The 12,640-nt window shown below is 34.6% G+C and overlaps 1 protein-coding gene across 1 annotated transcript; it reads left to right on the top strand.

The window, feature by feature from the left end:
* Positions 1–241: 241 nt before the first annotated feature.
* On the top strand, positions 242–12,205 carry LOC112045608 (uncharacterized). Its single transcript, XM_024081872.2, has 2 exons — positions 242–305; positions 11,098–12,205. Exons 1-2 carry the CDS (start codon positions 294–296, stop codon positions 12,034–12,036), a joined length of 951 nt encoding a protein of 316 aa, XP_023937640.2. The 5' UTR covers positions 242–293; the 3' UTR covers positions 12,037–12,205.
* The last annotated feature ends 435 nt before the right edge of the window (positions 12,206–12,640 follow it).

The following is a 12,640-nucleotide window of genomic DNA, read 5'->3' on the forward strand; positions in this document are numbered from 1 at the left end:
CTCTTATAAATTACTTGTTTAATTAATGTACCTACTTATTAAAAAGAATTAGAAATAAGCAATCTGAATAATACATTGTACTCGTACCTCTTTTGTATTTTATTCAGATTAGATTAATTGAAATAAAGTAAAATAAAAACAAAACGTTGCATCCACTCTGCGTATTCTCGGAGCCTTTCCCGTGAGTATAGCCGACAATCACTTCCGTTCTCTATAAAAAGTTAGAGCATCCATCGTAAGCTATCATTGCATTTGACATCACTGGGGAAGCAACCCGCACTAAGCAAATCGACATGAAGACTTTTGTAAGTGTATTTTGAATTTACATTAACTGTAGTGGTGTGAAAGTGCGTGTGTGAATGAAAACCAAAAATAATTAGACGAAAGTAAAAGCATCAGTGTTTTGAAAAATGCGGAAGTTCTGTGTTCTTATAAGTTATTAAGACTTCAGTCTAGTAATTGTAGTAGTAGTGTCGTATAGAAACCGAAAGGGGTGTGGATTTTCTTCCTCCTCCTAACAAGTTAACCCGCTTCCATCTTATATTGCATCATCACTTACCATCAGATGACATTGAGTCAAGGGCTAACTTGTAAATAATAAAAACGTCTCGTTTTACTCTATGCAGGCTCTGCACAGAGGACTGTCAGTCATACCTAAAATCAGACCAACTGCCGGTCTCAACTTATCCCGATTGAGGCGTATAGTAACTAAACTTCTTAAAATCCATACAACGAACAACTTATAAGTCTAGTAAAATTATTAAAGACGGCCCGAGGAAAAGTAATTAATGTATCATTGGCCGTGTCAAATGTATCATTTGTCCGGTGTTCGGATCATGCAGTCCTGTGTTCAAATCCTGGGCTATGTCTTTTTTTTATTTTTTTAAAAGAATATTTGCCATATTTTTTATAATATGACCAACATTCCCATTCCCCTCCAACTAGTCGTGAAAGACTGTGCTAGGAGTGGGTACGACAATACACCTACAGGGTGAGGATTGAACAACCACCCTTGGGTGATGAGTCCGACCGCTCTTACCGTTGTACCTATTGAGGCTTTTTGAGTTAGACTATGGAATGTAGAGGTTTAGGACTTTTACTGAAAATATCTTTTAAGAGGGAAAATTCCTAAATGTAATCAGTAAAAATCCTAACCCTGAAGTTGTTAAGTTGGTGTTACTACATCCCTGTGCTTCGGAGAGCACGTTAGGCCTTCGGTGTTATCATTAACATTTGATACGGAAAGTTGAAGAATTTAACACTATCCGCCTAAGCCCGTCGTACTAGTCAATAGTCAATATTCATTTATTTGAATTAGGCTTAGTTTATTAGTACTTTCGAAACGTCAGGTAATAATATTATAAGATTATGGTAATAATAATTACCTAGTTGAAAATTTAAAATTAAATTTACGAGGGTTCCTTGCGAGGGTTTATATTTGAATTAGGCATAGTTTACAAGCACTATCGAAACGTCAGGTAATAATATTATAAGATTATGGTAATAATAATTAGTTGAAAACTTAAAATTAAATTTACGAGGGTTCCATAGGAGGGTTTATAAAGGAACAATATAGCGATCCCCTCTCCTATAAGGTTAGGCCTAGGCCAATAAAATTGGCTGAAAATAATATGAAAATGTGCATAAGAATTGTAAACAATTAGCTTGCGTAGGCTTTTCAATTAGTGCATTACTTCTGTAGTCAGAAAAGAACGTCTAATTCGGAACAACCAAAAGTCCTTTCACCTTTCTATTTATAATAACTAAAAAACTGTTACAAAATAACGTAATGTATTAGACAGTTTTTAGTCTTAGCGCGGAACTATAATTATTTTAAACTGATTGCAATCTCAATTGCCTGGCAAGTTGACGCACATAAATTATCTATCTACCTTCATAACCATATAAAAGTATCTCTACTTAATATAAAATATTATTCTGCCTGTTTGCGATTAACTCAAAAACTACTGAACTGATTTTAATGTAGCTTACACCAATAGTGATTGACGGGGATGGATTTAATATATAATTTGTTTGCATCTTCTTGTAAATTGAAATATTGTTAAATGTTTCGAAAAATACCAACCCCATGGATATTTTTTAAACATTGCCCTTTGATTTATTAAAAATCAATGCATGGCAGGATATTCCTTTATTAAAGATCTAAAAAAAATATATGATATCGTTACAGAATAGCTTAGCTGTTGGTGCTATACGCTTACACCAAGTTGTTACGACGTGTTTCTTGAAAGAAAACTCAATATTTCATAGCCTCATGACTCGAACCTAGGACATCATAATCAGTATGATTGGCTGGCTATCCACTAAACCAATTATTTTATGATAATAAATATGACATAGCATCATAACAAATTAAATATGGTAGAGTGTATATACCCCTGGCGCAGCCCATAAAACACTACAAAACCCTTGACCCAAGACCATAAAATTTTATTCAACATAGGCATCTAGAATAACATAAAGCAAAGTTCGTAAGATAATAAATATATTACACGGGATCATAACTTTGAATCGCGAACGCAAACATTTGCACGAGAAAATGAAAAACGACATGCTGGTAGCGTACATTTTAATGTTCAGTGTTCACATAATAATGTTTGACTTCTTCAGAATAAATTGGATACATCTACACCACATATGTATTAAGATCACGTGAACAGAGTCTTTAAGTAATCGCTAGTTAAAGATTTAGTATAAGCTATTGGATTTGGATCTTAGTACCTATTTTATTCAATAGTCGGTGCTGTTATACGCTGTGCCTCGATAATCGGATCGAAATCGATAATGACCGGGATCGAAGGACTAACGTTCTCTGGACTTCTGTTCTTCGGGGTGAGAATTGTTACTGAAAAACTTAGTATTACATAGCCATAGACATAGGGTAACCAACCAACGAGAAGTACTCGTATCAAAACATAGATTTTTTTTACATCCACATCCGAAAAGTTTACTTTATGAAAGGATTATTACTTGATTGGTCAATATCCGAAGGCTTTCCTACTTGGAAGCTGGCTTTTTGTAAGTCTTTTCTCAATCAAACTGTCCGAGTTCGATATGAAGATAAATGACCATCTTGAGTTTGATGTTGGTTAGATAGCCATGAAACAACACTATTGTTTTAAGATTAAATTTCTTAAGCCAGCCTATTGTTTTCGGCTTCCCATTGGTATCTCAAATAATTTGTTTTGAGATTATGTTGTTATAACAATAAATGATTGAACAAATTACAGATTGGTAGATACTTATCCACTAGATTGAATTGTATTGATTTGATATTTTGTATTGATTATATTGATTCGAATTTCTATGTTTGAATTAAAATATTAGTTTTTTTATCCAGCTAATCTGATGATAAGCGACATACTACTACTCATACTACTAAACTCTCAAACTAAATTCCACGCGGACAAAGTCGCGGGGGTCGGCCCAGGCCCACGAGTTTTTACAAATCCCTCGGGAATTATAGATTTTTTCGGGATAAAAAGTAGCCTATGTGTAATCCAAACTATAAATATCTCTACTTCACATTTCAGGTGATTCGGTTTAGTAGCCGAGGCGTGTAAAGTAACAAATATTCAAACAAACATACATCCATACAAACTTTTGCGTTTATAATATTAGTAGTATTTCTGAGTCATTTTGTAAGGCAATAAATAGTCAATACAAGATTTTGCCACTCATTTATCAGATTATATTTAGCACCAATTTAAAATTGTACAAAGCAGGAAAAAACTCTCAGTTTTATATATTGACCGACTGTCGAAATGGAGGAGTTTCTATGCACAGCAATATTTAATTGCATTATATTGTGTACGTACGTACCTACTTCTTCTTCACTTCATTCAACAACAAACAACAATAGTGGAGTTTCAAAATTAGTGAAGTACCTACAGTTAGGACTTAATAAAATAAGTTTCAGTAGAGTATCCAAAGGTCTCATAATGTAAAAGCTTTTAAGCTGCTATTTAACTTCTGAAATGCATTTATAGAGTTCACATAGACATCAACGCGCATTTGCCACTCTTTGATTCACAAAATAATGAATCCAAACTAATCCAATGTCAATGTTAAACTTTTTTTCATCGTTGCTTTAACGTTGAAAGTTAGGTTGAGTATTTATAGAGTAGCACAGCTGTACAGTCACGATCGGAAGTCGTAACTGTAATTTGTGAAGGCGGCCGTTTTGTCACATAATCTTATAAAAAAACGATTATAGTTTTTGTACTAGAAACCACAACATCAACATACGTTATGTTGATGTTGTGGTTTCTAGTTAATATGCTTCCCATTTTTTGTTAACATTATCATTATTAGCATATTTTATCAACAGAGACAAGCCCTCCGTATGGGAGATGAGATATAAAGCTTAGAACCACCGTCCTGTTCCAAAGCGGCTTGGCGGGTTTAGGGTAGAGTTTGATTATTTAACGATCACTATAAAATGACGTACTCTCTAAGATATGGAGGGAATAGCATCACCACCTTTCTAATACCGAGCTGAAAATTTTAGGCTCATAATTTCACATGTTCGTTTTCCGATTATAATATAATATACCTCTTCATAATATTGGAAAAATATATTGCATCAGAACTGAGAATAAAATTTCCACACGTGCAAAATGGATAAGAAACAAGTGAATTATTAATAAAGCTATCAAAGTTCTTTTACCTTGTCGAGAAAATCATTTCATAAGTGTATAAATCAGTGCGAACACAAAATAGTGAGCTGGAAATTCGTAGTGGATTGAACGATTGCTATTGCTCGGTTAGGAGCTCAGCCATGTGAAAATCGACTCAGGTTCCAATTTATTCGTATTTCAAAAGGGCGTGTAAGGATGTGACATTCTTAACTATCGATAAATCGTATTTTCTCGACCAAAAATTCACAGTCTATTGTTTGAAAATTTTGAAACAACATATCTACTGGACGAATAATATTTTATATTAATTATCAAACAATACCAAAATATTGCGAGTAGGTTGCCTAAAATTCCTGGCAGCATTGTAGATGCGTGCGGCGCGATTTTTGGTAATGCTGCTTGTTATTGTTTTTTTCTTCACCGTTTGAGACACGTGATATTTAATTTTTGAAAATGCACACAACTAAAAAGTTGAAGGTGCATGCCACGGATTCGAACAAACACCCTCCAGAATCGGAGGCAGAGGTCATATATGGACTATATCTGAGGTGAGGTCATATCACGGCACGGCAAAATTATTTTCATTTAACATTGAACGAAATCCTTTTATCAAACATTGTGGAGTGCTGTTACCGGACTTTACCGACATGGTAATATAATTTTTAAATGTAAAATTATAACATTCTTAATAATACCTCTAATACGACGATTTATGAACGACATTTTTACTTGGTTTAAGAATCGTACGCGCTAGATAAATGTTTCGATGCAGTGGAAAATTATTGATATTATTCTTCCGGTGGTTGCGTTATGATAGCTTTTACTGTGTTTGTAGTAGCATAATATCATCATTCTATGTAATTTTGATAGTTCTACTACGTGTGTATGCTACCTTTAGATTATTTTGCATTTTCTCTTATTTATTTATTTATGCTTTTTTTTTAATTTTTAATAATGTTGATAAAATACAAAACACTATTAAAAATTTATAAAAAAAAAAACAATCCTCCGGCTGCGGGACATTTGTCTACCCTCCTCACAATACGCGCCGTCTCAAGAATAACTGCCTTCTGTATCCGATCCTTGATCCAGCAATTTAGCGAAATGTTCCTGGTGTTGGTCGAAGCGTTTTGCTATAAGACCATTGACTAAAGCGACTTCGGGATAATAAGTAGACTCAACATTCCACATGGCGGTGATCTCGTTGTTATTATTATTACTATTGCTAAAATGGTCTTATGGTACGATATTACGTATTACATTTCTAAGTAATTCAGATTAAAATTTAAATAACAAGGCAGTAAAAAATATCAAGTCTGTATTGTTTTAAGTGCTTATATAATTCAGTAGTTGTGAACATCCAGCAAGGTCTAAAAATATGAATTATTATATACAATGAATCACGAACAGTTCAGAAGTGCTATAAAAACTTTCCCCTACTCGCTGGACAGGAAAGTTTCAGTAACATAGATTGTTTTATTCCCAACTCACTCTTGTACATCTAGGCTGCTTGAACCTTTTGAGCACTACAAGTATCTTGATAGAAGTAAGTTACAATAGGAACATTTTTAAAAATTAGTATAAATCTATACTAACATTATAAAGAGGAACAGTTTGTAATAATTTTTTTTGGGGTTTTTTACGGCAACGGAAACTTTGCAGGTGAAATTCGTATCGGCTAGTTTATGATAAACAGTCTTTTACATGATCAACAATACATCAATACTTACATATAAATAAAATGGAAGTGGTTGTCTGTTTTTTCCAAATTAACTGTGTTTTACCACGTGCTTAAAGCGCGTGTTAAGAACACGATACCAAAAAAAAAAAAACACGCAATTTTTTTGTCTGCCTGTTGGAGCACGCTAATCTCATCGGAGGACCCAATTTTAGTAGGACTTTTACTGAAAGATAGAGTATATTATTGTGGCTGGCATTGGCTTTGTTATCCCGGAAAAATCAATGGATCTCGCGGCATTTGAGAAAAACTAAAATTCATGCTGAAATAAAATAGTTAATTAGTGTTTTTTTACAGATTTAGGTGATTAAAAATTTTATTGAATTATGAAAGATTAACGTAAAATAATGTATATTTGTAATCTAATTATAATTAGCCTTCTCGACAATGTATATCGACTGCGTACATCACTATTTGCTACAGAATAAGGCAGGCTAGTTTGTTTACAGGTTTATTTACTAGTGCGGCATTAACGAATATACCAGCTGAATATAATTTCATTCTAGCTAGATTTATGTTATTATCTGTCCAATTTATAGACCTAGGAGAAAGTTACGTATCCTAAGAAAAGGTAATAAAAATATAAGCGCAGTCGTATTATATTCAAATTAATGAGCCTTTCTAAAATGGTTCTTTGTCTGATTAACTAGGTATTCTCCAAAATAGAGTGGTACGTTTAGTTGTTGCTTAAAATGCAAATAAGTAAATATTGTACGTACCTACTTACACTTTTTTATAATGTCTTCTTAGTTCTTCGTTCCTCACTTCTGGGTCAGGTATTGAAAATATATAATTATAGGTTTACTTTCTACTAGCAAAAGTTAGTTTTTGTGGAGAAACGGATATAAAGTTAGCCAGTGTTACTCGGTAAATCCTTTATAATGGTGACATATTTTTTAAATCAGTGTAATAGTTTTTTAACTAACTCAAAGCTAGGAAAAAAACATACAAAATGTTAAATCTTACCTCTTTGAAATATTAGTTTAGACACATAGATTTTATGAATCTCAGTTTAGATAATATATTCGCTTTATGTAAGGAAACTGACGATATTACAGCTACAGTCTGTCAAGTTTGTTAATGACACTCGCATGATATGCGGGTGACGGGGGGAAAGACTGTGCGGGTGTAAAATCATGCGTGCGGGGAAGTGAGGTGCAGGTCAGTCGTGGGTTTTTCATTCATCGCTACCCACCGGCCCACGCTGACCATCGAGAGTGTTACGAACGAAGTTGCCAAGCTATATGATGTCAAGAGAGCATATTAAACCATCAGTTCTTGTCCGTATCATTACTTGTTGGTGATCGTTACATAGTCATGCAATAACACCCTAAATCGACAAACCGAAGCTGGATTCGATATGTGTCTTCCCATGAAATCATCATTTAAGAAAGACGTCTATGATTTCAGATCGGGTAATTAAATATAGGCTATAATGCTAGTTTTTTTAGTTGACATTGTGTGTACACTCGTTGCTGACTGATTAACATTCGCAAATGCGAGCTAAAATGGCTTAATTAAGCCTCAACTTTTGCTTTGTTTGAGCAAAGTTGGCGAACGTAAAGCAACCTGTGACCTGACTGGGTGACCAAACTATTGTAACACAAAAAGGTCAGTGCTCCCACTTTCCTAACATTAATGTTAGTTTTCAAGGAATACTATTAACTGGTTAACTCACAGTAAACTATATCATTTATGAAGTGCACAGTACCTACTAATTATAAATGATTAATTTATACTTTTACTTTCTTACTCCTAATCTCATAATTTACGAGTATTGTTACATTTTACCTATGATTTACTGTGATAATGATTTGTGATCATAGTATAATACACGTAAACCCTCTTTGCATGCCAGCACTTTTTCCACGGATATTAAACTGTATCTAATTTGAAATGACATTAAAACGTAGCACAAGGTAAAAAATGAATGGTGTTTTTTGTATTCCAACACAAATGTTTTTAGGCAGTCTCATTTTTAACCGCAGATATATTTAGGTCTACGGGTATACTAGACAAACTTATATACTGAAATAATTAGGCAAATTTCGAATACGACATGCGTTTAGCTTCAAATTCATATGAAGTTAGTTAGAGTTTAGTTCTGTAGAAGAGATTAGTGTTTGTGCTCTGCTTATGATTTAATAGGAACAGGTTTATCGTAGAAAGGCCAGTAAAAGGGACGTTCACTTCGGAACTAGGTATATTACATGCCGAAGTTGCGTTAGTCGTGTTATATATTACAGTTTTTGTTTCTGTTTCACTTTCGAATGCGATTCTCCGAGAAATGAATGGTTGAATGATGAACGGTAATAACACTGGGGTCTAGTTGATTGCACTAGTTTGGTGTCATTAACCGAACTCTGTAATGGAACGATTCATCATCAATATATCAATATATATCCGATTTCGGAGGGTGTTGGTTCGAATCCGATTCGGGGAATATGCATCTCCAATTTTTCAGTTGTGTGCAATTTAAGAAATTAATCATCATCATGCCTCAAACGGTAAAGGAAAAACATCGTGAGAAAACCTGCATACCAGAGAATTTTGGCTTAACCCCTCTTATTCTAAGAGGAAATTCTTGCTCAGCAGTGAGCCGAATATGAGTTGATAATGATGAAAAACTGGGTGAAAGAGATGGGTGTAATTGTTACAGACATTATTTTCTGTATTGTGTCTGTAAATAATTCGGGCAATGACTAAGAAAACCAGATTGAGGTTAAGATTTTTATTGTAATTGTTAGAGCATCTAGGAGAAAACTTTATTACCTAAGCGATAAAAAAGTGCTCCAAATTATCTAACTTCATCCATTATACATTACATAGGTTAATGAAATGAGCTGAAATGTCCCCGTTACGTTACATTATGTAAGAAATGATGGCATTGTTATTCCGTTGGATAAGTTCAATGGCATAATGCGGGCGGTGAAGCGTGAGCGATCTGTTTATTCTTGTTTAGAGTTCTTTTGTACGCGTCGGATTGCGAAAAGCTTCTATTTAAATAACCTTATTTATATATTGCATCGTTGGTCCAGTGGTTAGCCTATGTGGTTTGGATCACGAGGGTTCGATTTCTGATCAGCCTAAAAGATTCTTTTGAGAAATATTCAGTTAAAATTTCTCAGTCTGGAGTTGAGAAGTTGGTGGTGTTACATACCCGTGCCTTGGGAAGCACTTCAAGCCATCGGATTATTAATTCCAATTCATTAACATCTGATAGTAGTAGTGAATTTCACATTATCACCCTAAAACTGCCAACCCGCATTAAGCAGCGTCGTGGGTCTAAGCATATCTCTTATATGAGGAGGAAGGCCTACCCTGCAGTGGGCCGTAAATATAGAGTGATAATGTTGATGATGATTGTTTATATTTATACATTGACCTATAACATGATTTACTATACTAACGAAAGGTCGTTTCGATGCTTTGTGTGGTTATTGAAATCGTCTGTATAAATAACATATGAATGTGGTCACAAAGTTAACCCCCAAAGAACACCTTATGATATTATTTACTTTTATTAAAATTACTTAAGAAAGTTAGGAATTCTATAAAATTTATTTGTTTGATATTTCTATTCTCATATAAGGTTGTCTTAACAACTTCATAAGAGAATAGAAGTTTTATTTGTTTGAAGTTGTTGTTAAGTTTATTTTATCGAAGTTCAGAATTTCTTAGACACGAGAAAGTTTTCCTGTTACACTAACAAAAATATACCAAATTGTAACATATACGTAACGAATAAAAATTACTGAAATAACTTGTCTGGGGTTTATAGAGCCCTTAAAAGTTTTTAAAAGTCCTTGAAATACACATATTTTGCTTGGGAATTAAACGCGCCATGCTACCAGTTCGAAACTAAAGTTACCTCAACTTGCTGAAAGTTTTTGAATGTTATTTTAAATGATTGCTTACAGATTAATAATTGTAACAAATATTATAATAATTGTTACAGTCTATCATCCTTATATTATAATGAAATACATTTTCTATGGAATGTATTTTTAAGTAATTCTTACTCTAAAATCAAGTCTCGTATTGTATGTATTTTTTTAAGAGCCTTGGATTAAACGGTTTATATTTTTTCCAATAATATTGGCCATCATTTTTGGTTCATTGTTTGGTTTGGGAGTAATTCTTGTTTATATACCTTTTCGTTCAAATTTGAGATTCATGTGATGACAGACCGGTACGCTTGGTCAGCGGTGCGTTCAATAATTGGCAATTAAGAAAATTTAACGAGAGTGCATCAGCATTTTCAGCACCCGAACTATTCCTTCCAACAGCGTTTTACGTTAAATGTTTTAATTTATTATCACTATAATATGTTACGTAAATTTTAAATCTATATTTCACGTTGACATTTTTATTATTTTTTTTTTATTTTTGAAATAACAATGGCTTTCAGTTTGTTTATTGAATTCGCCATTTCTTTTGTAAAGAAACAATATATCAAGGAGGCCGGCAAAAGTTTTTTTTACCGTAAAAATATTTAGGTACTTAGGGGTAAGAAATATATAGGCAAACCCGATATGCACACAAAATTTCATAAAAATCCAGCCATTTCAGAGGAGTTTGGTAACAAACACCGAGACACGAGTCGAAGAGAATTTTATATATTAGATAAATAAATAAAAAGGTTATTTTATTAGTTATATGTTAACATTATTCAAGCAATGTTTTTCTTTGTTACAGGTTTGTTTATTAGCGTTGGCAGTTGCCACGTGCAAGGCCGGATTCGAGGGCGGGTATGATCATGCTGGGGGAAACAGCATAGGGGATAATGGGGGCGGATACCAATTTTCTAGTGGAGGAGGAGGTGGTGGCCATGATTTTGGAGGTGCACAGCTGCAAGACTTCTCTGGAGGTCAGGGCGGACATTACGGAGGAGGTGACTTCTCTGGTCAAGGTCACGGCCAAGATTTTGGCGGCGGTCATGGAAATGAACAAACCGTTGCTATTATTCAAAATCAAGATTTTGGACACGGTCAGCAGAACTTTGATCTTGGAGGTCACGGTGGTGGTCAAAACTTCGGTGGCGATTCTTACCTCCAGGCAGCTCATGACTCAGGTCAAAACTATGAAGGCGGTGATGGTGGTCACGGAAACCAAGGAGATGTAAGCGGTCCAGAAGTTAGCCACGAAGAGTTTAATGGTCAAGGAGGATATGGCGGTCACGGTGACCAGGGTCACGGTCAACAGGGTTTCGTTCTTCAAGATGGAGGCAACGAATTCGGTGACGGCCATAATTTTGGACAAACACACGCTTTTCCAGTGGGAGAGCATGTCGACGAAGAGCACCCCGTCGAAGTGCCTCTTTACAAACACGTTACTTACCCGATTCCTAAGACCATCCATGTCAATGTACCTAAGCCTATCCTTATTGGTATCCCTCACCCCTACCCAGTCAAGGTTCCCGTCCACAAGCCTGTAGCTGTACCAGTTGAGACTGAAATCAATATTCCCATTGAAAAGGTCGTCCCATACCCCGTTGTCAAGCATGTTCCCTATCCAGTGGAGAAACATGTCCCAATCAAGATTGAAAAGACCGTCACAGTCCATGTACCCCAGCCTTACCCTGTCAAAATCCCAGTTTACAAAACCATCCATCATAATAAGGGTCACCACCATTAACAGTATTCCTGTGCCTGATGTGTGTATGTGTGTGTGTGCCGTGCCTTGTAAATATTGTTGATTAATTTTAAGTCATTTTCAACGGTCTTCATGTTGTAGTTGATTTATTTATTGTTAAGATTGTTGATGTTTGTGTATAAGTTTTTTTATTATACGATGTTACCTGTTATATCACATTTTTCATTATTATCCCAATCTCTTCGCTCCTATAAAACTTTTATAAACAGAATTTTTGCTGTGTTCGTGGCGAGCTACTACTGCTACTAGCACATAGAAGTAGCGTACATAAGGGAAACCCACTAATAGTTGTTAATCGTGATTAAACTAAGATAAAAGCAAATAGTAACTAATCTTGAAAAGCAGGGAGTAAAAAGATATACCTTAAAATTAGAAGGTACCCTATCTATGCATACGAATAAATGTGAATTTTATACTGAAAACACACCGCCGTTGACATACAACTGTGTGATTGCTTTATAAATACGACTAGGCGTTTCGATCTCAGGCAACAAGTAGAACAATTTTACTAAGTATAGAAGTAATCTTGATTCCCGTTCTGTAAAATCTCAATATTTTTTAAACAAGTATCTTATAAAATTATAGT

This window comes from Bicyclus anynana, chromosome 2, assembly GCF_947172395.1.
Source record: "Bicyclus anynana chromosome 2, ilBicAnyn1.1, whole genome shotgun sequence".
Classification (NCBI taxonomy): domain Eukaryota; kingdom Metazoa; phylum Arthropoda; class Insecta; order Lepidoptera; family Nymphalidae; genus Bicyclus; species Bicyclus anynana.